The sequence below is a fragment of the Acipenser ruthenus genome, chromosome 10 (genome assembly GCF_902713425.1).
Source record: "Acipenser ruthenus chromosome 10, fAciRut3.2 maternal haplotype, whole genome shotgun sequence".
NCBI lineage: Eukaryota > Metazoa > Chordata > Actinopteri > Acipenseriformes > Acipenseridae > Acipenser > Acipenser ruthenus.
Window position 1 is genome coordinate 39,535,769 of NC_081198.1, and position 25,745 is coordinate 39,561,513.

The 25,745-nt window shown below is 36.0% G+C and overlaps 2 protein-coding genes across 4 annotated transcripts; one reads left to right on the top strand and one right to left on the bottom strand.

The window, feature by feature from the left end:
* Nucleotides 1-1,104: 1,104 nt before the first annotated feature.
* Nucleotides 1,105-17,181, bottom strand: LOC117412781 (dnaJ homolog subfamily C member 10-like). Of its 2 annotated transcripts, none has more exons than XM_059032227.1 (23): nucleotides 17,163-17,181; nucleotides 14,391-14,789; nucleotides 12,662-12,827; nucleotides 12,169-12,219; nucleotides 11,964-12,046; nucleotides 11,523-11,654; nucleotides 11,163-11,256; nucleotides 10,671-10,748; nucleotides 8,912-8,955; nucleotides 7,919-8,044; nucleotides 7,642-7,731; nucleotides 7,431-7,541; nucleotides 7,019-7,133; nucleotides 6,753-6,880; nucleotides 6,508-6,624; nucleotides 5,985-6,086; nucleotides 5,400-5,555; nucleotides 5,176-5,309; nucleotides 4,697-4,750; nucleotides 4,244-4,391; nucleotides 2,628-2,750; nucleotides 2,193-2,306; nucleotides 1,105-1,589 (listed from the first exon to the last, which is right to left on the bottom strand). In XM_059032227.1, exons 2-23 carry the CDS (start codon nucleotides 14,607-14,609, stop codon nucleotides 1,578-1,580), a joined length of 2,397 nt encoding a protein of 798 aa, XP_058888210.1. In that variant the 5' UTR covers nucleotides 14,610-14,789; nucleotides 17,163-17,181; the 3' UTR covers nucleotides 1,105-1,577. The 2 variants fall into 2 exon arrangements, with proteins under 2 accessions (XP_058888210.1, XP_033877246.3); XM_034021355.3 differs by lacking the exon at nucleotides 17,163-17,181 and adding an exon at nucleotides 16,000-16,143.
* Nucleotides 16,167-25,378, top strand: LOC117412791 (nucleoporin NUP35-like). 2 transcript variants are annotated; one of them, XM_034021375.3, is made up of 9 exons: nucleotides 16,167-16,269; nucleotides 18,328-18,498; nucleotides 20,278-20,405; nucleotides 20,491-20,551; nucleotides 20,938-21,076; nucleotides 23,111-23,180; nucleotides 23,747-23,875; nucleotides 24,086-24,250; nucleotides 24,436-25,378. In XM_034021375.3, exons 2-9 carry the CDS (start codon nucleotides 18,339-18,341, stop codon nucleotides 24,511-24,513), a joined length of 930 nt encoding a protein of 309 aa, XP_033877266.2. In that variant the 5' UTR covers nucleotides 16,167-16,269; nucleotides 18,328-18,338; the 3' UTR covers nucleotides 24,514-25,378. The 2 variants fall into 2 exon arrangements, with proteins under 2 accessions (XP_033877266.2, XP_033877257.2); XM_034021366.3 differs by lacking the exon at nucleotides 16,167-16,269 and adding an exon at nucleotides 17,215-17,386.
* Nucleotides 25,379-25,745: the final 367 nt, after the last annotated feature.

Consider the following 25,745-nt stretch of genomic DNA (forward strand, 5'->3'; position numbering starts at 1 on the left):
GCCTGTAAGCTGCATTGTCCTCCGACACTGTAGCTCTTGGGTAGCTGCATGGTGAGTCTGCAGTGTGGAAAAAAAGCAGGTGGCTAATGGCACAGGATTCAGAGGACAGCGTGTGTTCGTCTTCGCCCCTCCCAAGTCAGCGCAGGGGTGGTAGCGGTGAGCTGAGCTAAACAAAATAATTGGACACTGCTAAATTGGGGAGAAAATAACAAAAAAACTAAATTGGCGACTACTAAATTTAACAAAAATAATAAATTGTAAGCAATACTGCCGTCTTTGTGTACAGATTGTGCTAGTCTTATTAACTTAGACGCACACAAGTTCAAATGCATTATTGTTATTATTTAGTATTTTTTCTATCGTTTTCATAAATGCAAATTACCTTACAGTATATATTTAGATGAATTAAACTGGCTTCACCAACACACTTTACAAAAGAAAATCACCAACATAATGCTTTTTTTGTTTTGTTTAAAAAAAAAAAAATCAGACTTTATTATTGTTATAAAACTTGGCAGAAGGAATAATTGATACGACACAATGAAAGTGCAATCTAACTGCAACATAGTATCTTTGGAGTGTATTTTAAAACCAGTTTCTGTAAAAGGTATACAGAAGCATTCATATATCTCTTTAAAGTAAAAACAAACACACAGCAGCTAATATTGTTTACAGTGCAGTTATAGATGTTTTTTGTTTTCTGTTTGTGGCAGCCAATTTCCATAGGTTACCAAGAAGAGGAGTCAGGAGACATCTTTGCAGTGATTGTTTCTGTAAACTCCCCGATTATTTTGCTTTAGAAAATAAGTGGTTCGACGCCCTCTTCCGATAATTATTCTGCATTTAGTGTGCTTACATTTTGTAATTTACCTATAGCAAAATGTTTGCTGTGGCCTTTTAAGTAAATACTGCACACCATATTTATATTTCATAAATCAAAATAAAATTCTAAAACAACTACAATCCCAAAATAGACTTTCTTTACAAAAAAAAAAAAAATCCTAAATGAAAAAAGACTGCAGCAGTTTATAGAATAGTTTTAAGCTTATTTTAAAGGCCTAAATGATGACTTGTCTGCATTCATTGCTTTAATTTCTCAGCCTATTACAAGATCATTTTTTATTGCCAAACAATGTTCAATACTTTGCTGCCATCAGGTTTTGCTTATTTTAAAATACAGTTGCTCAAATTACCTAAAGAGGCCATTGTATGCGTGTATATTAGTAGAATTATTCCACCACCTGTCAAAAACATTAACCTCTAATTCAATCCTTTGGTGCAGTTCAAGAATGAATTACATGCCTCAATCAGATTATTTTTATCTTGATGTTAACAAAATTCAATTTAAATAAACTAACCTTTGACAGCCACAAGTAACAGCACAGTAATAAATGAAAAACACCTTTCCAAAGTAGAAAGCAAAGACTATCCCACATATACACATCATGTCAATATAACATTTTTTTTTTTTTTTAAATCCAAGATTTGCTTCGTCCTGAAAATCTTTTTGTTACTACATTTTGGGTGGTGCATCTCTCAAACGTTTAAAGGAATTTTGTGGCAGTTGTCCCAATCTGTTAGAGCTCATCCTACAAAAAATAAATACATACAATTAATTAAAAAAATGGAATGAAAAATACATTGTAAACACACATTTTGTATTGAAATAAAAGGGGAACAATGATGCATTTAAAATACTTTTACAATTTTTACTGTCCAGCTATTATAATTGACAATTTACAGAAAACAAAAAAGTTCAACAATGCTGGTATTGTTCTGTTAATCCCACAGCATGGAGCACATTTTTGCTTGCAATTAACTATTCAATCTCGGATGACTTAATTGTAATTTAATGTTACAGAATTTATAAACTGTGTGCTATACATATACAAATATCAATATTTGTGATTAGATTAATGCAATGTTTTTTTTTTTATTTATTTGATTTTGTATTAATTACCCAAATGGATGCCCTACCTATTATTTTTCACAAAAGGCACCCGGTTCCACATTTTCTACCCATGCTGGCATCCAATTTACATTAATTAAGTGCCATCAAGGCAATAAAAGCAGCTACTGACAAATGACTAATGCTTTAATTCCATTTTTTGCTTTCATTACTCTTGTCACCATGAATTAGGTAGGATTAAAAAGCATGGTAATGGAAAACTATATATAATACAGAGGCTTACCTTGAGTTTGGATTGGTCCTGTAACTGAGGGGATATCTGTTTTAACCGCATATTCAGAAGGTTAGCTATCACTGTGGCTTCTCGACTGTTTATATATTCTCCCTCTGCACTTGTCTACAAAAAAAAGACAGAAAATACACAGAATAAGTACCATGTGACACAGCAGCTACCACTGTACTGTATATCATGATCATGTTTTGGAAAGTGGGCAGACAGAGTGGGTGGGTGTATATAATGGGTTGCCAATCCATGTTTTTACTGATTTTTTGAGATGCTTCTGGATGCATTTCAGATAACTTTTCTTTTTTGTGCTGAATAATACCAACTGTATTGTGTCTTTGATGACTTGTTGCAACAGCTTCTTAGTGTTTTCGTAATGGTTCAAATCAAGTTTGGCTTGAAACATTCATTATGTTAATTGATATTAATGCTTACCTTCTTTTCCCCAAGGTGGGGGTACATTTTGACAGTAGGATAAGCCTTTATTCCAGCTCCCTGGCATGTTTGTGGATAAGCTTGACAATCCACTTTACCAGCTTTTACACGTCCTTTAACAGACTGAAGAGAGAAGAAAATCAAATCAACCATCCTACATTCTCTATCCATTTAAAAGTATTTGCTTCAATTACATTTTCACCACAGCTCGCGAGCCGTATGTGGCTCCCGGTGAAATGCTGGATGACTCACACTTTGAGGCTCGAATGAAATGAAGAAAGAATAATAAACAAAAACGAAAAAAGAGAAAAAGTAAAAATAAACACATAAGTTTATTATTTGTGTTAGCTGTATTCATTCCTGTTAATTATTCTTTCTTATCTTCACTTCTCCATCTTCAGTTTCTTTGGGCCTGCATGTTCACTGCAAGGACATTTTTTTCACTTGATGACCTTCGACACCGCGCACTGACGCATGCGTATTTCAATCACCTTGAGTGAAAGCCAGATGTGGTGTTGAAAGTCAATTTCATAATTCTGAATTAAGTGCTCCTTCGTTTGGTGGACACAATGGCATTGTGCAAACCATCCATGAGTAATAAACAGAAGTATGAGGCTTTAAGCCAGAATGGGAGAAGAGTTTGATTTCAATGAAAACAGTGGTAAACCTCTGTGTCTCATCTGCAACAAATCGCGAGCAACCTCACACGTCATTATGAAACAAATCACAACAAATCTGAATATCCTCTTGGATCAGACTTGAGGTGAAACAAGCTGGCCTCTTTAAAACCACGACTCAGCTGTAAGCAGATGCTGCTTTCGGAGTTCAGTAAAGAAGCTGATTTAACGACTCAAAAGAGTTTTGTATGGCATGGAATATCGCTTGTGTCAAACGTCCTTATTCAGATTAATGAATCTTTTCATAAAATTGGAGAGTTGGCGCTAGACTAGAGAATGCCTGTTTAAATGTTACACTGCAGGTCTAAAATGAATAGTATAATTACATATTTTACGTCTCATCATGAGCAGGTACTAGTGTTGGAAATCGAACCCTGATGTTGACATCGATTATCGTGCAAATTCGAACGAAGATTATCGATCATTGATAGAAGGAAGGCTTATTGGCTGGGCACTGTGGGAATCTTGTAGAACATGAAATCATATCAGTTTACAATGCAGTTAACACAGCATCTCTCACTGGTAAATAAATTGATGAACTTAAAAACAAACCACACAGAGGCACTGAGCTTTGTCTACACATGGCTAGACACAGTCACTCATGCAGTCAGGATATGCATGATGTAACTTTACTATGAGAAGAAACACTGTTTTTAAGCTACAGTAACTTGTATTTTGGGGTACACATGTGTTTTGTAATGAATAGCATGTTAAACCCTGGTTTGATGGTTGCTGATAGTACGGACTAACATGCACAGTTAAATTATGTATGTGGTAGTTGGAAGGGTTATTGAACATCCTGTAGTGTTTACAACAAGTGCATTACTTACTGTTTTCAACTATGTAGGTATGACCTTAATATTAACATATTCACCATTGCTTTGAATTTGTAGTCACATGCTTTCATCAAGTAGGGACCTCTCAGTACATTAAACTTACCCTGGCTAGAAGTTCAAACTCTGGGGCAAAATTCTGGCACGGCCCACACCAAGGTGCATAGAAATCAATAACCCAGTGGTCGTCTCCATTCAGTACTTTCTTATTAAAATCTGCAGGTGTTAAATCAACTGAAGCACGAGGAAGAGTTCTGTAGAAAGAAACAAGGTATATTTGGCACAGTTTGTCACACTTTACAACAAGTGATGGTTATTCAAATGTAGGAACTTCCAAATATTTATAAATGATAACCATTATTAACACAAACTACCACTTACTGTTCAGTGTTAAATGCACATTGTAAACTAATTAAATTACCAATATTAAAACACCTACTTTTAATAGCACAAATAAAAAATAAAAAAAAACTGATCTTCATGAAACTCTGAGGCCTCTGATTAATTTAAGATATTGACACAATGGTATGAAAGTCAAAAATACATTTCTCAAACTTACCCTAATGCCCAAGCTTTTAGTGAATGTGCATCTCTGTGCCACCCATTGTAGCTACTGTAAAAGAATAAATAAAAATAAAAAAGAATGCATCTTTAGAACTGTAACACTGCTGATGTCTATGACTTTGTCATGTACTTGTCTTACAAAATGTCTGCCTTTAATTGGAAATGGAGGGGGGGTGGGGGGAGAGATAGTGACAGTCAAACTATCCTCCAGACAGGATGCTCTCGACACAGTAAACCTCAGGTGAAATATCTATTTAATAATGAATAAGTTAGAATGACTTTTTTTTTTTTTTTTTTTTAAGACTTTACTAGGCTGTTTTAACATCAATGAATCGAAAGTTATGTTATATAGATTAGAAAATGTAAAAATGCTATACACCTTGTACTGTGCCAAGAAGAAATGTACTAAATTCAAGCTCAAAAAAGAAAATAAAACAATAAAAATCGGTACATTTCAGAATAGATAATACATACTGATAGTCATCCCCATTTTTAGATTTTGGCAAGTAGAAGCGTATTTCAGGATAGGCACGAACACTTTCTCGTTGACAGAGGGATTGATACTTCTGACAGTCAACACTTCCAACGTTGATAATTCCACTCAGAAGCTAAAATAAGACGTAGTAAAATAAATAAATAAATATGTATTTACCTACATTTAAAATAAAGATGTACTGACAGTATTTTTCTGTATTTACCCTGGCCATTCTCTTCCATTCGGGCAACAGTGCCTGGCATGGACCACACCACGGGGCATAGAAATCCACCAACCAGCTCTCACCAAGTTTTCTGTTTTTTACTAATTCATCAAATGTTTCGGGGTTAAATGTTACTACTGAGGGATTCACAAGATCCTGTGGAAATATAGAGGAGACATTTGATGTAAAAGGGCTGCCATACACTTTTCTTGTATTTTACAACATCTTTATTTTTCAAAATGTAAGACCTCGCTGTAAAACTGTTTAATAATTCAATCTACATTCTGGAAAACAAACATTAACCTACAATAACCCTGGCCCCAAAAAACAAGCATGGTAGAACAGTTTGGTACCAGACCGGCATTCATCTTTTAACTTAGGAACAAAAACTAGGTTGATCAAACAGAATTCATTTATATGTCATGAGTCCGGGACCATTAAGGGCCCAAGCAATTTACCATACGTTTTGGTTTATTGACTCGTCGCAGAAGTAATTTGCCCCTATAGGAGACAGGCCTAGCATGAGATACTGATGTACTGTTGGTTATATAATTGACAAACTCTTAAGCTTCATCTGCAGTATACCTCAATGAACTCCAAAATCCCATCAGCAGAGTGGTGGCCTTCGTACTCATGAATGCTTGACTGGTTGAATATAACTGTTGTTGGATAGGCCTGGATGTTGTACTAAAAAAATAAAATTAAAAAAATATATAAGTGTAAATTTACAAAGTATAAACAGACATATTTTTGAAAGAACAAAAATTATAGTTGAAGTACTTTCCATGTTACAAATAGTCATATAAAATATATAACGGCAGTAAAGATAATAGTATTTTTTAAGTTTCCACAAAATATTACAAATATATAATTGCCCACACATACTAATCAGTATGCATAAACCTCTAGACATGCTGCTGTGAGAGCAGGTTGTGTAATACAGTGTGATGTGTAGATATTGTTGGTAATACAGTTTGGATATATTTTGTATAATATTCTTATCACACTGCAAACCTCAGTATGTAGACATGCTCCTGTGAGGGCAGGTTGTGTAATACAGTTTGATCTGTAGATAATTTTGGTAATACAGTTTGCATAATATTCTTACCATACTGCAAAGCTCTGTATGGATAGTGCAATCAAGCGTGCCAAACTTCAATTTACCAAAGAGATGTTTCGAAGCTTTCCTTAACTCTGGGAGCAGAGCACGGCAAGGAGGACACCACTGTAAGAGATTACAGCTTCAAATAAGAACAAGCACACAGCTAAACACGATTATATTACTCCTCATACAAATACATTATCTTAAAAATGTATGTGTATAAGTTTGCATATAAAAGAAACCAAACTTACTGGTGCAAAGAAGTCCACAAGCCAAGGCTCTTTCTCTTTGTTTGGGAAGGTTTCTGGTCCAAGTGTTGTAACATGGGCACTAGCACTATCTTTTGCAAAGGCAACAATATTATACAAAATGTTCTTCCCTGGAAAAAAAACAAAAATAGGTCTTACATAGAGGTATTCATGTTCCAGACAGTAAGTTGTTATCTTTCGCCAAGTTATTACGCTTTATAAAGAAGCATTTGCACACGGTAATCATTTCTTTTCAAACTGATTCTTACCATGGTGGATCTCAAAATGATTTATGCCGGTGCCCTTAAAGACTGCTATGCTTGGATGGTGGATGTATAAAGAATTACACAAATCTGATTCTGACTGGCAGTCAATCCTTCCAACCTAGTTAACACAAAACATATGTTTAACCTTAACAGAACAGGATTCTCAACTTCCAACTCCTTTATCAATGACTTTCTACAGGGTTTCTACATGCCCTTGTAACACAAAATGTATATAACTGGATAGGATTTTAAAGCCATAGGAGCTTATTGAGAAGCAAAATTTAAATACACATACAATAAATACTGTACGAATAAACAAATTAACATCATAGGCGTTTAAATAAAAATGCAAAACATATCTGCATGCACATTTTATTTATATCATGACCATCAGCCCCCACAAACATCAACATACCTGTATATTGTCTTTTTTTAAAAGCGCGTTAAGCTTTTTGTATTCATGTGTGCCTGACTCCTTCTCACCAAAAGTAAAACGCAGAAGCCAGCGATGATGGGCCAGTTTCTCCTAGGGAAAAGCAGCACTTTAAAATTTCTGAAACTGAAGATGTTTTTAACTAAGAAATACACAGATTTTATTTGCAAATAATAAAAATAAAACACATTACCTTAAATGTTTCTCTTGTAAGCTCTTCCAAATCAGGTAAATGTTGCATAACTTCAGTGTAAATCTCCATTCTATCAAGGGTATTAAGAAACTAAGAACAAGAAAATGATATATAGCATTAGGTTTGTACACTTTTACATTACACAAACTGCAAAACCTTAATTAACGGGCCATGTGGTCTTTGCACTGAATTTTAATTTGGTATATTCCTCCATTAAAGTGAGCTGCAATCCAGATGGAAAATGGTATTATACGGGCCATTATAAACTTGTACATACCAGCACACCGTCTTTAAGGGTAGCTCCGGGTGGGAAATAAGCTGTAGTACTAGATGTGACATCAAAACTGTCACAAAGCTGGGCTTGCATGGAACAGTCCATCCACCCCACATTAACCAGGCCTTCCTACAACAAGACAACAGAAAACAAGTGAAAACCAAGCTGTGTCAGGGCTGAGGCCTTGCATATAGGAATGCATGTTTTTGTTTTGTTTATTTTCACTCTGTGGTTTTTGTGTGTTGTACATAGTATCATGTAAATAGTTTTGTTGTGAATAATTGAGGGCGGGGCTCTGTCTGGGACAGTTACCTGCTGTGTTTGGTTGCGGGGGGAAAAGCAGCTGGTGAGGCCAACTGCGGATCCCTAACCAGCAGGTGGGCATGTCCCACAGAGCATCTTGAGATAAAAAGGGGTCAGCTACACACCGAGGCTGCTCCAAGGCCATAGGAGCAGCCGCTAGCCGGACAAAGAAACTTAACTTTTGTGATTAAGAACTCATTCAAGCAAGTTATTTAAGCAGGACCTCCGTTAAGTAGCCCTCATTGGATTCACGGCATCCTTTTGGTTTTTTCAGCGTTTTTTTTTTTTTTTTTTGCGTTTCCGTTTTGTTGTCACTCAGACGTTACCATTGCCAGTAGCGTCACATGGTTTTGTATTTCCTGTAAACAAATCCTGTGCACCCAAGCGGCGTTCTCAACTGCAACCTCCATGCATCTCCCTGTCAGTGGATAACCCACACCCCCTGTCACACAAGCATTCAGCATTCTAGGCCAAAAATGGCAAAAGGGACTTTTGATTTCTAGAACATAAAACCTTAAACCCAAACTTATTTTTAAAAATGCAATCATTAAAAAAAATTAAAAATGAGGGTAAAAACTGATAAAATAATAAAATGCCCCTAAAATGCCTATTTACTATATGGTTTATTGGCTAGACCATCAGCATAAAAAACAATGTATTTCAATGTACTGTAGCAAATGTAGTATTGCTTACCAGCATCCCAGCTAATTTGAGACGAGTTTCTGATCCCAGGCAGTCTAAGAAACAACATTTTAATATTATTTACATTTATTATAAAGACCAACTGTTACAACAGTAATTAATTAATGAACCTCAGTAGCTTACAACTTTATTACACGTAAAAAACATTACTTCTGGTACTAGCTGGAGCCACATACAGTACATATAAAAACTGACCACACACAGTACGCTGCCTTACATTGACACACATGTTTGGAGAATGTTAAATTGCAAGCATATGTTCTTTACCGTATAGTGGGCACCAAACATAGTATGTTTGGTTTTGTTTTTTTTAAGGCATTCTTTTACAAACATAGTGCCAGCTAGTTTCCATTGGTACATCTCTTATCTCGCTCTTCGCTGTTTCATCAGTACAGTGGGGGTCTGTATCCTGCTACTGTGGGAACTGAAACTGTTCTGTTCAGTGAAGCTCATAGAAAGAGGTTAGCAAGCACCACATTACATATTAATCAAAAGCTTGTTTAATGCAATTTGTGAAAATGTAGCTATCATTTTAGAAGATCTTTTTAAATTTGCAGTATATACTTTTTACAGAATAGATTAACCACCAAGGGTAAATGGTGGGTGGTTTGTTGTGCAATGAGCTTCTTTCCAGAACATCCCACACATATTCAATAGGATACAGGTCAGGTGAACATAATGGTCAGTCCATGCACTCAATTCCTTATCCTCTAGAACAGGGGTTCTCAAACCCAGTCCTGGGGACTCTGGGTTTTCAGATTTTCATTCCAACTGAGCTCTCAAATCACTTAACAAAACCCTTCATTTAACTGTTAATTTGTTTAATTAGATCTTTTTCAGCTCTTCAACAGTTGCAGAGTTAAAGTCACTTATATAATGTTACAGCTAACTTGAAATTGCAACTGTTTAAGAGCTGAAAACAAGTAAAAAGGTCTAATTAAGTAAATTATCAGTTCAATTAACACTAGAACCGCCACGGCAGTCATTTTGACGGTTTGACAAATTAAAATTATCATGCGTGTCTGAAAGTTATGCAGTTGTCCATTTATGACTTTTCCTAAATACATGTATTAAATACTGTCGTTTGAAAGGCAGGATTGCAAAAATGTTTTTATTTTAAATATAACCTACAATATTCTATTTATATATATATATATATATATATATATATATATATATATATATATATATATATATATATATATATATATATAGACACACACACACACATACATACAAGCCTGCTGTTGTCTCTACTGGACCCTGTCAGCCATCAATTCCTTCGTTTTGTAAAGGAATGCACCTGGAAAAATATCAGTAGGATTGACTTCATCTTGAAGCTAGCCACAGCGCTTCGGCACTTAGAAGCATTTAGATCAGAAAACTGCAAAGCAGCAGGCTGCTGCAGCTCAACATGGATTCTGTGCTGCACCGAGTGCCACACGCAAGAGAAAACATATGTTACTTTATATGTATAACCGTGTCGGTTCTAGTGTTAAGGGTCTAGTTAAGCAATTGAGAGCTCAGTTGGAATGAAAGCCAGCAGACACAGAGGGTCCCCTGGACCGGGGTTGAGAAGCCCTGCTCTAGACACACAAACATAAGAAACTGAGCATTTACAGTCAATATAGCCAGTCCATGTAGTAACTAAAACTGTGAATCATCAGATTGTGGAACAAAGAGGGAGTGCTCTTTTATTTTTAAAAATTCACACACTTAAATTTTCACATTCTATAATATTCAGTATTACCTCCTGATTCTGCACAAAACGTTATTAGCCATCCAGTTCTTGAACTAAAAGCTTTTTCGACAGCCTCCACAAAATTGCCTAAAAAATGGTAAAGCATTGTAAAACTCATGGTTAACCAATGTAAAGCAAGACATAAACAGAGCATAAAGCTGAGGAAAGCATGATCAACTACAACATTACAGTGCAAATTAATTTTGTAAAATTGCCCATTTTGCCCCAAAAATGAGAGATTGCACATTGTAGTAAAAAGCTTTGATAAATAGTGGGCATTGTGCTATTGTGAATTTAGGAAGATGTTACACCAGTGGTGACGTCACTTTCATTCTTACTAACAGTGAAAACCAATTTAGCATAATATTTATTAACATCTAGGTAATTAAGGCAAGTAAATGTTCTAGACGAACTAAAAAAAAACAACATAACGTTAATGGTCCTGTTCTTTTAATAATTGGGGCAATGAGATGCATCTCTTTCTGCTGAAGTATCATTTACCTGCCCACAGCTCTGTTACTTTGCTTTTCACAAACTGCATAGCAAAATCCTGAAGACTTTTCTTTGTTCTGTCTCCAAAATACTTCTCTGGATTCTAGAAACAAAAAAAAACAAAACATTGGCGCGCATCTCTCTCTCTCTCTCTACACACATTATATTAAAAATAAAACATATGGTAAGAATATCATGCTTTTGTATTTTAGATTCAAGCAACATGCATCAAGCTCTCCCAAATAGGTATTGATGGAAAAAGTGAAATTATGGCAGACTAGTACCAACTACTCAGGCACATCACAGAAGCACTTGCATTGTGTCTTGGTATTTGGCAATTGTCCAGTGCTATATATTGTTCATACATACCATTCCTGCCTTATAAATGTACAGGCTGGGATAGCTGTTTATTCCATTCGATCGACAGAGCATTCTGTTGTCACCGCAGTTTACAGCCCCGATCCGGATCACTCCATCCATTTCTTTAGCAAATTCTCTCCACTATAATATATATTGCAGTATAGACTGGCATTTAGCTGTAGATGTGTTTTATTGTATTATCACAATATACTGTATATTACTGGAAAATGGAATAGGTACAAGAACAGAAGTGGTTCAAAGCAGCTCTACAGAGGTAATTACAAATAACAAAATATAATTTGTTTTTTACAAACAATAGACAGACAGGTAGAATTATAAACTAGACACAACATCATAATTGTATACAGTTAACCAAGATAGCCTTGATGATTATGCCAGCGATGTTTAAAGATTTCAGTTTAGTACAGTAATGTTAAAATATAAAATTACCGTTGGTGCTAGATCATGGCAGTGCGAACATCGAGGGAAGTAGAAATTCACAAACCACAGTTCACCAGAGTTAACAGCTGCATCTGATCCAACAAAACACAATCAAAACATGAACACACAATCAAAAAATGAAAACGAAATGAATTAAGTAAACACAAACACTGTTTTGATGACAATTTTCTTTTAATATTACTAGAGTACTTACCAAAGTCTCCTCTGTCCAAGGTAATGATCTCATGATCATCGTCATAGATGCCTGAACAAATGACAAAAATCAGGCATCAATTTAACATGGTTGCCCAAAATAATACGGTTTACTTTCTTCACCAGAATGACAGCAATGAAATGGCAGGAAAACAGACATAAAAACTCAGGTTTCTGGTTATAAAAATAGGATTCTGAGGCTGACAGCAATACTCAGAAACCATAGAACACAAACATTTGGGTGTCTAATCCCCAGGCTTTAATCAACAATGTTTCTGCCAACCCTGCTCACTCAAACTACGGGAAGTGATTTCACAGTTTTTTCACAACATCACTAGAGTCTTGGAACCCAGATTGGAATCCTCAGGACATGTGATCATAGATCCATTTGATGTACAAATATACGTTTCTACAGTAGGTGTAATAGTTTATATATTTTTTGCCATGTGCAAAACACATCTTAAATTTTACTTAGAAAGGTGCATATCTTTTACCAAAATCATAACGGTAGAAATTCCAGCTTTCATATCTTCCTCCTTCATGGTTGTCCTCAAGCCCCTTCTCTCCATATTTGTCATATTTCTTTCTGAGATCTTCATCTTTTAAAACTTCATAAGCTCTGTTTATTTTCAAAAACCTGTCATGTGCCTCTTCATCATTCTGGTAAAATAATAAAAAGTTAATTTCACCTTTTTGCATATACTGTACTAGGCGTGTCAAAATTTGACATCCCCTTTGACCACCAGTTATAACTGTATTCAAAGTTAAGATCCCAAAGACAGAATACAGTTAAAGTACTTTTTCACTGCACACAGATACAAACACAGGATGTTATCTAGCACTGAAGCATCATTCTTCACTAAATTGTTATAGTTTTTGTACAGTTTGTGAGTCCACGAAAAAAAAATGATACATTTTGCCACGTTAGAACCAGGCTTTTGATTGATATGACAAATAGAGCAGTTCATTCTAAATGAATGCTAATCCTGGGGAATAGAAAACATTCCACTTTAGGATTAATATATTGTCTGGAAAAGCCTACTGATTCGGTGTCTTTACAGTGTGATATCTGCTCTATATCCAATATTCAGTGATGTTTGTCAATATGAAAGAAGTACCAACAGTTACATGCATCTACAGCAAGGCTTCCCAACCCTGGTCCTGGGGACCCCCTGTGTCTTCTGGTTTTCATTCCAACTTAACTATACCCTTAATTGAACAAATAATTTGCTTAATTAGACCTTTTTACTTGTTTTCAGCTCTTAAACAGTTGCAGATTACAAGTTAGCTTTAACATTTTATAAGTAACTTTAACTCTGCAACTTTTTAGGAGCTGAGAACAATTAAAAAGGTAAAATTAAAGCATATTATTAGTTCAGTTAAGGGTCTAGTTAAGTAATTGAGCACTCAGTTGGAATGCAAACCAGAAGTCACATGGAGTCCCCAGGACCAGGGTTGGGAAGCCCTGATCCACAGCATGCATGCGAGCAGCATGTACAAGCTGGTGTGTACCAGTTCACTCCTAAGCCCCTTTCACTCTTGCATGCTCTACGCGGGTCAGAACCTATCTGGTTCAGGACCTAGTGTCATGCGGGTCGGCTACGCAATCTCACACTGCTTTTGATACAGCAAGGCTGACCTGGGTGACAGATGCAAGTACACAATGCACGTATCAGTGCCCTGGAAGCAGCTTGTTACTGACGCTTCCATCCAAGCTTCTCTGGATTGAACCATCGGCCACATTTTTAATTAGAGCAAATGTTTCTTCATCCCTGCTGCAATCTGACTCTTGCTGTGTCTCAATCAACAAAAATATGGCTAAAAAGAATAAACAGAAATGTTCCTTGCGGAAGTGAAACCTTCACGCAGGCGTGGCTGTTTGTTACCGTGTCGGCTCAAGAACGGCCGTCAAGCATTTTGTCTCGCTCAACCCGGATCAAAGCGTGTAGACCCACATCATGAGGTGGGTCACTGGGACCCTGGTACGGACGTGGTTTCACACTACACAGGATTGTGACCCGGTTAGCCATGACCCAGGTCTGGACCCGGGTAGGAGTGCCAGTGTGAATGGGCCGCTAGTGTCAATATATGGATAACACACTAGAATGAATACACTGACTGATTAGACACCCACAGTAGTTATCTGAGAAGGTCTGAGGCAGGCGTCACAAAATCACTGGAAATGTGTGTCAATGTGACCTGTTAGTCATTCTTTTTACTTACTGGGTTTTTATCAGGATGCATCTTCAGGGCAAGCTTTTTGAAGGCCTGCCTTATTTCTCTCGTACTTGCTTCTCTTGACACTCCAAGACGTTTATAATAATCTTCATCAGTGTAAACGACAACAGTTAAACAAATCACAACAAATAGATATATAACTTTCATGTTTAAATGTCTCTGGTTGGAGCTACGGAAATGTGCATTAAACAGAGTGCTTTCCATTGTGCAGTTCTGTGAGCTTAATTCAAGCAGTCTTCAGGGTGTAGGTAGTTCAAATGTTTTTTGTTTTTTTTATTTTTTTATTTTTTATTGGCAAACAGCATACAAGTTCCTCATTGTCAATGATTTGTTAGGATGTGCTTTCAAGCTTTTCAGATGAACTGGTTTCCTGCTGTCTGCGATCTGTAGAAAAAATAAAAATAATGATTACATATTAGTACATGTAGTTTATTTATAAAACAATAACACTTTGGAAAATGAATTGATCCACAAATCGCACTACAGCTTACAGCGTAATAGCACACACAGGTTGGTCCAGTCTGCCTGTTTCTTACATGCTTTACATTAAAATAATAAACTTACTACGGTCCCAAATTAACCCATCCTAATTGTCCTTGCGGGCTTCTCTGAAATTGTGGTCTCCAGACCTTCTCCTCCCTCACACATATACCTTCAATGGATAATGATCACCCTTTGATCTCACTGCTCTGGTGCTAAAAATCTATCAAGAGTTATCAATTGCTCTACAATGAAAATAGGTATGCAAGCTTCTTGAAACATACTGACTACCTATTGCTAACCAAGACAAGACTTGTGAATGAACTACAGAGGAGTTTAATGTTATGTAAACAATCCAAAACATAATCTGAAAGAAAAGAAAAAAAATATTACTAAAGTACAGTGAAACCTGCAAAGACCTTTTAGATTAGCTTCTTTCCTCTGCCTCACATGCAAACCAGCACATCCACACAGTAAACCCAATCGCACCTTTTCTACCGGAAATAAAAAGTTGATAAGTGTTTAAAATTAGTTTTTTTAAAGATTTTATCTACAATGTTTGCAAATCAAACAAGATCATTATCTGCAGCAACACACACATAAATCATCAGCAAACATTTGAGAGGTAGCATTTTCCAAAAACACACTTCTGTTCAGCAGTCAGAAACTATTTATTTATCTACTCATTTTTTAGATATGTTAGCGAGCATGATTTCATTATTTTACTTATTTACTTATTTATTGGTTTGTTGCTAACTCTAAATAAACTGGAGATCGGAGAGAAAACTTGAAATATGAAGGCAACACACCAGCACACCTTTGATAAACCTCTGGCACACGCCCTCAGCGTGACATATTGTATGGTACATTTTTACATTCTTAAAGGACACTCGTTTAAAACAACACAACAACTTAACCGCATTACTAGGACAACTTAGGATGCTGCGTTTTACCGGTACCCATGCAATCGCGTACCGGATCCAGTACAATAGAATTATGACAAGGTAAAGAAACACATAGCATGCATTTTTCGGTACTTGTAGACCTACGTTTAACTTAATAATGAAAAGTTAAACTATTGCACCAGCTAATAACATTACATTTTTTTACACACCTAACCGGATGCGGATCCTGATTCCTGTTCCAATGCCGTTGTGATACTACCACTTTTTACTCGGAATCACTGACTGAAAAAGATATTGATATGACGTCAGTACGTTTTGTGAGCGCCACGTTGATCACAAACCCTGTTGCAGTAGCCAATAGGAAAGCGTCTAAGATATTTGCAGAAGGAAGTTTCATTAACATAGCAAGCTGGAATTTAATAACACTGGCGACACCTTTTGGCCTACCAAAGTATACATTGGAAGACACGAGTTATACAGTATGTATGAATAAAAAGGCTTTTTTTCTGAGAAAGTGTTATCTCGTTATCCCGGCTGGTTACGCTCAGACTCGCCTTGCAAACTGACCTAACAAGTTTTGTCACACCACGGGTTCTGCAAAAATAGTTATTTTGGCGAAATACAAAGTCTCATTGATCATTTAACATTTCAACAATATACGTGTTGCATTAATTAAATGTGCAATACACATAGCGTTAGTTTCAATGCATTTTCTACCACCGTCCACCGCACCAGGTTATTTGACTGTAGTTATATAGCATATTGAACAATTATTAAATCACATTACACCCCCGCTACAGCTATAAATACAAAATTATTCTCCGCTACAGCTATGAATACAAAATTATACTAGCTATCAGCATGATGGAAAAGTTGAACAAGAAATTAAAATTAGTAGTTAAATACAAATTTGGTAAGTGTTTTTTCACTAAATGTCATAAGGTGAAGCATAGTGTTTCTATAAGTATAACTTGGCTGCAGACATTTAGATTTAAGAAATACTGTACTCTTTCTCTTTCTCTCTCTCTCTCTCTCTCTCTCTCTCTCTCTCTCTCTCTCTCTCTCTCTATATATATATATATATATATATATATCAGTGGTCCAAGTGGTGCAGCACTTAATGTATTAAAGCAATGAAAGTAAAGAGCTGTTAGAATGCGTTTAAGTTCATTTAAATTTTAACATATTTTGAATGTTGGTTATCCTTTCTATAAAAAAATGGGGGAGGAGTCACTTGTGCTATTGTTTCTGGTCAGTGACGGAATATAGTTGTAACAGACTGAATTTAAAAAAAAAAATCAATTGAAAATCAACATGGCAGTGGATGCAAAAATATTGAGCAGAGTCCATTTACAGTTATTATTACACTAACCAGGCAGAGAACGGATGCTTCTTCCCAACTACACTGCTGCTTTCCCCATAAAAGTGACGTAAACCCACAATGCATTGCTGTTGGTGAAAAGCACATTGTATTTCCGCCATTATTTGAAATTTTGAATTGTGACTAAAATAGATTAGGTTTTTATTGTACTATTGTTTCTCCACGTGTATATGAGTCTTCAAATATTCTGTATTGTCTCGCTATGGAATTTCAAGGTGAGTTTCTTTGTCGCTTCTTCTTTATTACACTATGGAACCCTCACTGTCACTATATTGTGTTAGGTAAAAAGTATTCCCACTTGCTCGCTGTTTCATTTTAACGTTTTACGACTGTTACTTAAGTACGTATATTTAGCCGTATGCATATTGTCACAATAATCTGATGTAACATTACAGTATTTTTGAAAAGTATACATACGTTTAATTTAATATTGACGTCTGTAGAGCCTGACAACTTAAGTTCAGCGAGTACTAATATATATATAATTTCTTAGCAGACGCCCTTACACAGGGCGACTTACAAAAAATACATTTCAAGATTTTTTGCTGTTGGGTAGGTTTAGCCTGAAGTTTAAAATATGTGTTTCTGGAGGAAAGGGGGTAGGTAATGTGCCTGCTGTAACTTGCTACCGCAGACCGAGGCTTGCACTCCCAGGCACCATCTTTTAATTAATGAGGTTGGATTTATATAATGCAGTGGGACCGGTTATATTTGTATTGCCCGAACTTTGTTCTGGAAACGTTTATTTGTGTACGAGCAAACTGTTGCTCATTCAAGATCTACGGAATGTTGGACATTCCCAGTGCAAGAAGTGAGCGCGCACCCATATAACTTTTGGCCAAAGATATTATTATTATTGCTCCTATTTGCTCTTTTAACAGATGCTTCTGGGTGCTATTTAAAAACAGTCTGCAGTTGGAAATAACTTTTATTGCGTGTTTAACAAACATACCTTAGTATTGCCGTAATAGAATGTGGAAACACTTTCTTTTTGTTTTTTATTTAAATTTACACGGATATCTTTTATTGTTCTTACTTGAATAAAAAGTGCTCCTGTTCCATTCTGTTGCTGAAACAGAGATGCATTTATTATGAAGGAAATGCAAGTAGACTTGTTGTTAAGACTTGTTATGATTACATTGTTATACTGTAATAGGTGCAGAACCAATGGCACTCGGATCCCCCACCTCACCGAAGCCCGGAACAGGCGCTCAGTTCTTGCCTGGATTTCTAATGGGAGACCTGCCAGCCCCTGCATCTCCTCAGCCTCGTACCTTCGGCGGCTCCATTGCAGGTGGAATGGAACTGAGGTCCCCACTTATGTCAGGTGAGCCTCCTGGCACAGTTTAACTTACTTTTGCGGACCATCCCAGTTAACAATTCTGTGTTTTAAAATCATTGTGACAATGTTGAGTTATGGTAACGTTGGAATTCAACGTTGCAGCAATGTTAATTTGTGTGGTTTGAAAAACGTTGCCACGCCGTTGGAGAATAACGTTGTTGCCAAAACCTTGTCAGAACATTGTGAAAACGTTGCCACAATGTTACAGTACTTTTACATTTATACAACCTTTTAAGAACAATGGACTATTAAAGAAATGCACATTATGATATTTAAATAGTTATTTCTACTCGCAACGATTGGTGTACAAATATGAAAATAAAATACAAAAGATTCAAATGAATGTAGTGTAGCATTAATGTTAGCTGAGATATACATTGATTTTCTTTTTAAAATAGTTAGCTATAAAACTTTTAAAAACTGTATTCAAGATTTAATTGATTTTATATTTTGTTCTTAATTAAAAAAAAAAAAACACAGAACAAAAACAAACAAAAAAAGGAACCTAAAAATTAAAACAAAATTAAATTAAAAATAAAAAGTGTGGTACAGTGTATAAACAAAAAAATATTGTGGTGATCCAGTCTTGTGAGTTCTAGAAATGACACTGAGACAGGGTGTCAAATGAAATGTTCTTTTATTGTCCGGCCCAAACGTCAGCAGAGACTGAAGTGTTTCCCGTACAGTTGTCAGCTATCAGGCAGAGACAGAATGACTGGAGAACAAGAGGTAAGTGGGAGGGAGGAGACATGGAGACAAGCCAACTCACTCATGGGAGACATGCACACAACACACAGTAAGGTACATGTAGGAATTGGAGAGATACGGACAGGGCAACTGCCGCAGGGGAATATGGTAAGGGGCAATAAGTTTGAGGCAATCTCTGTGGCAGGGAGCAATAGCCGCTCAGAGCAAGAACGTTTCAGAGTCTGACGATGACATGATTGTCAATGCTGACCCATATCTGTCCCTCACTGAAATTACCAATGCCGTGATTTTCATCTTCAACATTCGGCCCGAGCCTGGTATTATCCAGTTCTATGTCACTGTGTGTATCATTTGATAGTATATCGTCATTGACATTGTCATCACTCTACATTCATTTGGGCCTCCTGCCTCATGACTGATAATGATGGACTTGCGGATAACCATTTTCTATTATACGCTAAGCGCCTCCTCTTCACTTTGTTCATTGGGATTATCCTGAAAAGTAATATACTGAAAATTCAAGCTCACCAGAGAAAATGGAAAATCAATTTATTGCACACCAACCTAATTTTGTTTTTAGTTGCTCTTATTTTCCCTGCATTCAGTAATGTTTAACTTTGTATAGCATCTACTTTGGAGTCCTGGATAACTAGTGTTGTGTAGATAATGGCAAATTTTTTTTATATATAATTGATTTTTTTCCGTTGTTATTTAATCTAATTGGGAAAACAAAAATGTCTTGGGACATTTAAATGGGAAATGATGGTCATTTAGCTGTCTGTGAATCCACATTGTGCACCATTATCATTTTCCATTACCGCAGTCACAGCAAGGGTTTAAAGAGAAAAATTAATGTCACAGCCATGTGTGTTCAGAAGTAGTGCTACACACAAACCCAGTTCTCACTGGCCTGAGAGTTGAAAGCCATTGGATAAAGAAAGGACATACCCCCCTCCAAGCTGTAGTTTCATTTAAAATAGTATTATTAGTATTATTAATATTATTATGGAATTGTTTGTTTATTGTTTTTTGTTTTTACCCTTAACATCTATTCAGGTGGCTCACCTCCTCAGCCAGTTGTCCCTACTCCAAAGGACAAGAGTGGAGCACCCCCAGTTAGAAGTATTTATGATGAACTTGCAAGTCCAGGGGTTGGTCTAACGCCAATAAGTTCAAGAAAACAAGTAAGTAATTGATCGTTTTACTTATAGAGTTTATATCCTGTTTATCTCCTGATTTTGGTGCAATTAATTCTCTCTTATCCCACAGCCTGCCTATTCAATTATGCAGACCCCATTGTCTGGGATGACTCCAACCACCCCTGGAACAGGTAAATCTTAAAAATAAGTTCTAGGTGATTTGTAATTTTTTTTTTCATAAATGGTGCATTTCTGTGTCCTTATTTCAACCTTCATTGTGACTGCATGCATAATTGATCATGTTTCTGCATATGCTGCCACAGTAAAATTGCATGTATTTGTTGCATATACTTGAAACAAATTTATTCATATCACACACCTGGTCAGCATTCTAGTCAAGGCAGGCAACTATCAGCTTTGGCTATATATACTGTGCCATATTCAAACCAATGAAAGTACTGGGGATCCTTCTTGATATGGGTTGTAACTTTAGTAAAAAATATGTCTAAGATGATATGCTATGGTTGTTTAGATTTGTGATTTGCTTTTATAACTGGTTAATTTGTTTGCCTTTTAGCTTCAAGTGTGTTTAGTCCTGCTGTTGGGCAGCAGAGGAAAGCCACCCTCTCTCCGGCTCAGGTTGATCCTTTCTATACTCAAGGAGAGGCTCTTTCTTCAGATGACCATCTAGATGACAAATGGGTTACAGTTTTTGGGTTGGTATTGCTTTGTTGGTAAACTGTGTTTTTATTATGCAGCTTTTTCTTTAGGATATTTCACCTTTACTGCTTGTTTATTCGAACAGTATCTCTGTATAAAATAATCCATAAAAAAAAAAAAAAAAAATATATATATATATATATATATATATATATATATATATATATATATATATATATATATACACAGTACTGTGCAAAAGTTTTAGGCAGGTGTGAAAAAATGCTGTAAAGTAAGAATGCTTTCAAAAATAGACATGTTAACAGATTATATTTATCAATTAACTAAATGCAAAGTGAGTGAACAGAAGAAAAATCTAAATCAAATCCATATTTGGTGTGACCACCCTTTGCCTTCAAAACAGCATCAATTCTTCTAGGTACACTTGCACAAAGTCAGGGATTTTGTAGGCATATAGTCAGGTGTATGATTAAACAATTATACCAAACAGGTGCTAATGATCATCAATTCAATATGTAGGTTGAATCACAATCATTAACTGAAACAGAAACAGCTGTGTAGGAGGAATAAAACTGGGTGAGGAACAGCCAAACTCAGCTAACAAGGTGAGGTTGCTGAAGACAGTTTACTGTCAAAAGTCATACACCATGGCAAGACTGAGCACAGCAACAAGACACAAGGTAGTTATACTGCATCAGCAAGGTCTCTCCCAGGCAGAAATTTCAAGGCAGACAGGGGTTTCCAGATGTGCTGTCCAAGCTCTTTTGAAGAAGCACAAAGAAACGGGCAACGTTGAGGACCGTAGACGCAGTGGTCGGCCAAGGAAACTTACTGCAGCAGATGAAAGACACATCATGCTTACTTCCCTTCGCAATCGGAAGATGTCCAGCAGTGCCATCAGCTCAGAATTGGCAGAAAACAGTGGGACCCTGGTACACCCATCTACTGTCCGGAGAAGTCTGGTCAGAAGTGGCCTTCATGGAAGACTTGCGGCCAAAAAGCCATACCTCCGACGTGGAAACAAGGCCAAGCGACTCAACTATGCATGAAAACACAGGAACTGGGGTGCAGAAAAATGGCAGCAGGTGCTCTGGACTGATGAGTCAAAATTTGAAATATTTGGCTGTAGCAGAAGGCAGTTTGTTCCCCGAAGGGCTGGAGAGCGGTACACGAATGAGTGTCTGCAGGCAACAGTGAAGCATGGTGGAGGTTCCTTGCAAGTTTGGGGCTGCATTTCTGCAAATGGAGTTGGGGATTTGGTCAGAATTAATGGTCTCCTCAATGCTGAGAAGTACAGGCAGATACTTATCCATCATGCAATACCATCAGGGAGGCATCTGATTGGCCCCAAATTTATTCTGCAGCATGACAAAGACCCGAAACATACAGCGAAAGTCATTAAGAACTATCTTCAGCGTAAAGAAGAACAAGGAGTCCTGGAAGTGATGGTATGGCCCCCACAGAGCCCTGATCTCAACATCATCGAGTCTGTCTGGGATTACATGAAGAGAGAGAAGCACAATTTATTATAAATCTTATTTAAGAAGAACTGTGGTTAGTTCTCCAAGATGTTTGGGCCAACCTACCTGCCGAGTTCCTTCAAAAACTGTGTGCAAGTGTACCTAGAAGAATTGATGCTGTTTTGAAGGCAAAGGGTGGTCACGCCAAATATTGATTTGATGTAGATTTTTCTTCTGTTCACTCACTTTGCATTTTGTTAATTGATAAATATAAACTATTAACATGTCTATTTTTTAAAGCATTCTTACTGCATAAAACTTTTGCACAGTACTGTGTATATATATATATATCTGTATATATATATCTATATATCTGTATGTGTGTAATATATATATATATATATATATATATATATATATATATCTATATATCTATATATATATCTATATATCTATATATCTATATATATATCTATATATCTATATATATCTATATATATCGTTATATAGTATTTGTGAAATAAATTACTTTCTTTATCAGGATAAGGCAGCATTATTTAGAAGTAGCACAATAATATATTAACAACCCCACCCCTTTTTATTTTGTAGGTTTCCTCCAGCATCTGCTTCTTATATCCTGCTACAGTTTGCACAGTATGGAAACATATTAAAACATGTGGTAGGTGCAATTATTTGTTCTTACTTAATTTGTAAGATTAAACAACTGAACTTGGTCTGCGTGTAACTTGTACATTTAAATTATTGAATCGGTACATGCAAAAAATGAAACCCTATTTGAAATTTCCATTTCCTGAATGCTGTTCTCGGAATCAATTCTCCATAGCAAACAGTACACATTGTTTTCCCTCTCGCTGCACAGTGCTTAATTCAGGCAATCCTCATTAAGAATTCTAGGTAAAAATGTTGAAGTACAGGTAGCATGAACTTAGTGTTCAAGCAGGATACATTTAAACATGTCATTGATGGGATTGTGGTGAACATGAGTGAAGATCCTAAACATTTGACATATTTGATCATTGGGAGGCTTCTACTTAAGTAGACAGTTTCTTAATGCAAGAAGAAACCACTTTTGTTTTTGGCGCCACCAGCATGATTAGCAAGAACATTCTAAAATTTAAAAATTATGCTTATTTTCCTTTTAAAATAACAGTAGATTTCTCACACATGTTTACACATTCATGCCACTGCTGAATTGTACAAAATTCTTATTTGTAATATCTGTAGATGTCTAACAATGGAAATTGGATGCACATGCAATATCAGTCAAAACTCCAAGCTAGAAAAGCACTCAGTAAAGATGGAAAGGTCTTTGGAGAAGCTATCATGATTGGGGTTAAACCATGCATTGATAAGGTGAGTAGTTATTATGATTTTTTTTTTTTTTATATTAATGAAATCCATCTGGCCATAATGCAAAAGTGTTCCACAACAATCTAGCCTTTTAAAGATGTCAAAAGTGTATTTGCTGTTCATTTTAAATATGTATAACATTTGTAATACCAATAGTACTATCGTTTGTTTTTGCAGTGATAAACAAGTTGATTGTTTTTGCTTTTCCTTCAGAGTATCATGGAGAGTTCTGATAAAGGTTCAACATCTGGCTCCTCAATAGTGTTTACTCCTCCAATTAAAATGATTGCGACTCCATCCCATCCTGCAAATACACCTCGATCGACCTCCATGAGACCTCTTGCTGCTGCATACAAAGCCTCCAGCAGTGACTATCAGGTATATAACACTACTACACAAATGATTAATTGAACATTACGTAATTGTCAAATTGTTTTGAATGCAAAGCGTACTCTGATCCTAAAGGTACTGGCAAAAACATATGTCTACATGTCAGATTGATTACTCTAACCTAATTATCTTTTTTTTTTTTTTTTTTTTTTTTTTAATAAATATCTTTTTAGGTGGTTACTGACAGACAGACCCCAAGGAAAGATGAGAGTTTAGTATCGAAAGCCATGGAATACATGTTTGGTTGGTAGTGATAAGAAAAAGCCCTTGATTGTTCCTCGGTCCAAAACGGAGTACAGCGGAGATGGAGATAATTGCATTAACATTTCTCTGGTTTGTTCTCCTGCACTGCTATTGTAACTTGGTTAGTTATATAACCACTATTGGCAGTTTAAAGACATGTTGAAGCCTTTCTGATATAGACTACATGTAATTAGTTGGCACTTTATTTTGGGAGTGGATTATACAGAGTTGTATGAACTTTACACTGTTAAGAATTTCAGTATTTAATTGGCCTGTACGTTAAGGCCAATTACTTTAAGAGCTAAACAAAGCAATTTAAATGCAATACATAGAACAGGAAATTTCTGAAATCAATGCAAACTCACATTTGGTCTTTATATATTTTAAGGTGACCAGTAGACATTTATAAGTAGTCATTTTAAATCAATTTCCACATAATTGGGAGAACTTTGATTTGTAGAACCATGTTTTCTGGAAATGAATCGGCTTTTGTAGTCTTTCCAGGTCTACTGTAAGCATCATTGATGGTGAAAGTATGAAGAGAAAGTATTTACAAGAAACAGCATCACTCGAGTAAAACAATTAAACAACACAAAATACAAATTGCTACTATTAAGACCAGAAGTGAGTAACAAATGCAGGTGGAAGGTGTGTGTTTGTTTTTTAAACTGCCTATTTATCAGTGTGATTGAGTACATTTTAAAAGAAGGCATATCTTTGGGCGACTTGTTTTTATTGCTACCCATTAGTGGGATGATTTCTCCCTGTAAAATAACTATTTCTGTCTTGTTTTGTTTTTCTTTCTATTTCCATATACATTATCTCCAATTTTTTAAATAAGATTTATAATAAATTGTGGGCTACATAAATAAATGGTGGTCGTGTTTTTGATTGAACAATCTGATTATTTAATCACTTAGAATTATTAAAAAAAAAAAAAAAACAGGATGTCCAGCAAGTGTCTTGAAGTCCCTACCATTAACACAACACTGTACTGTAAAAAGCTTTTTTGGGTACACCACGAGTCTCCAGTGCTGCAAGTATTAGGACCCTGTCTTTCCTATTTACATTCTGTGCTGCACATAAAGCTCTTTGTAAGGAATGAGTACTCTAAAGATCTTGCATCTAAACCTAATCAAAACATTGGAATCTTATAGTTCCCTAAACAAATGATTCTTCCATGTGCAGATTAATGTAACTATAATGCTAAATAAATAGTGAATACCCTAACTAACCATAA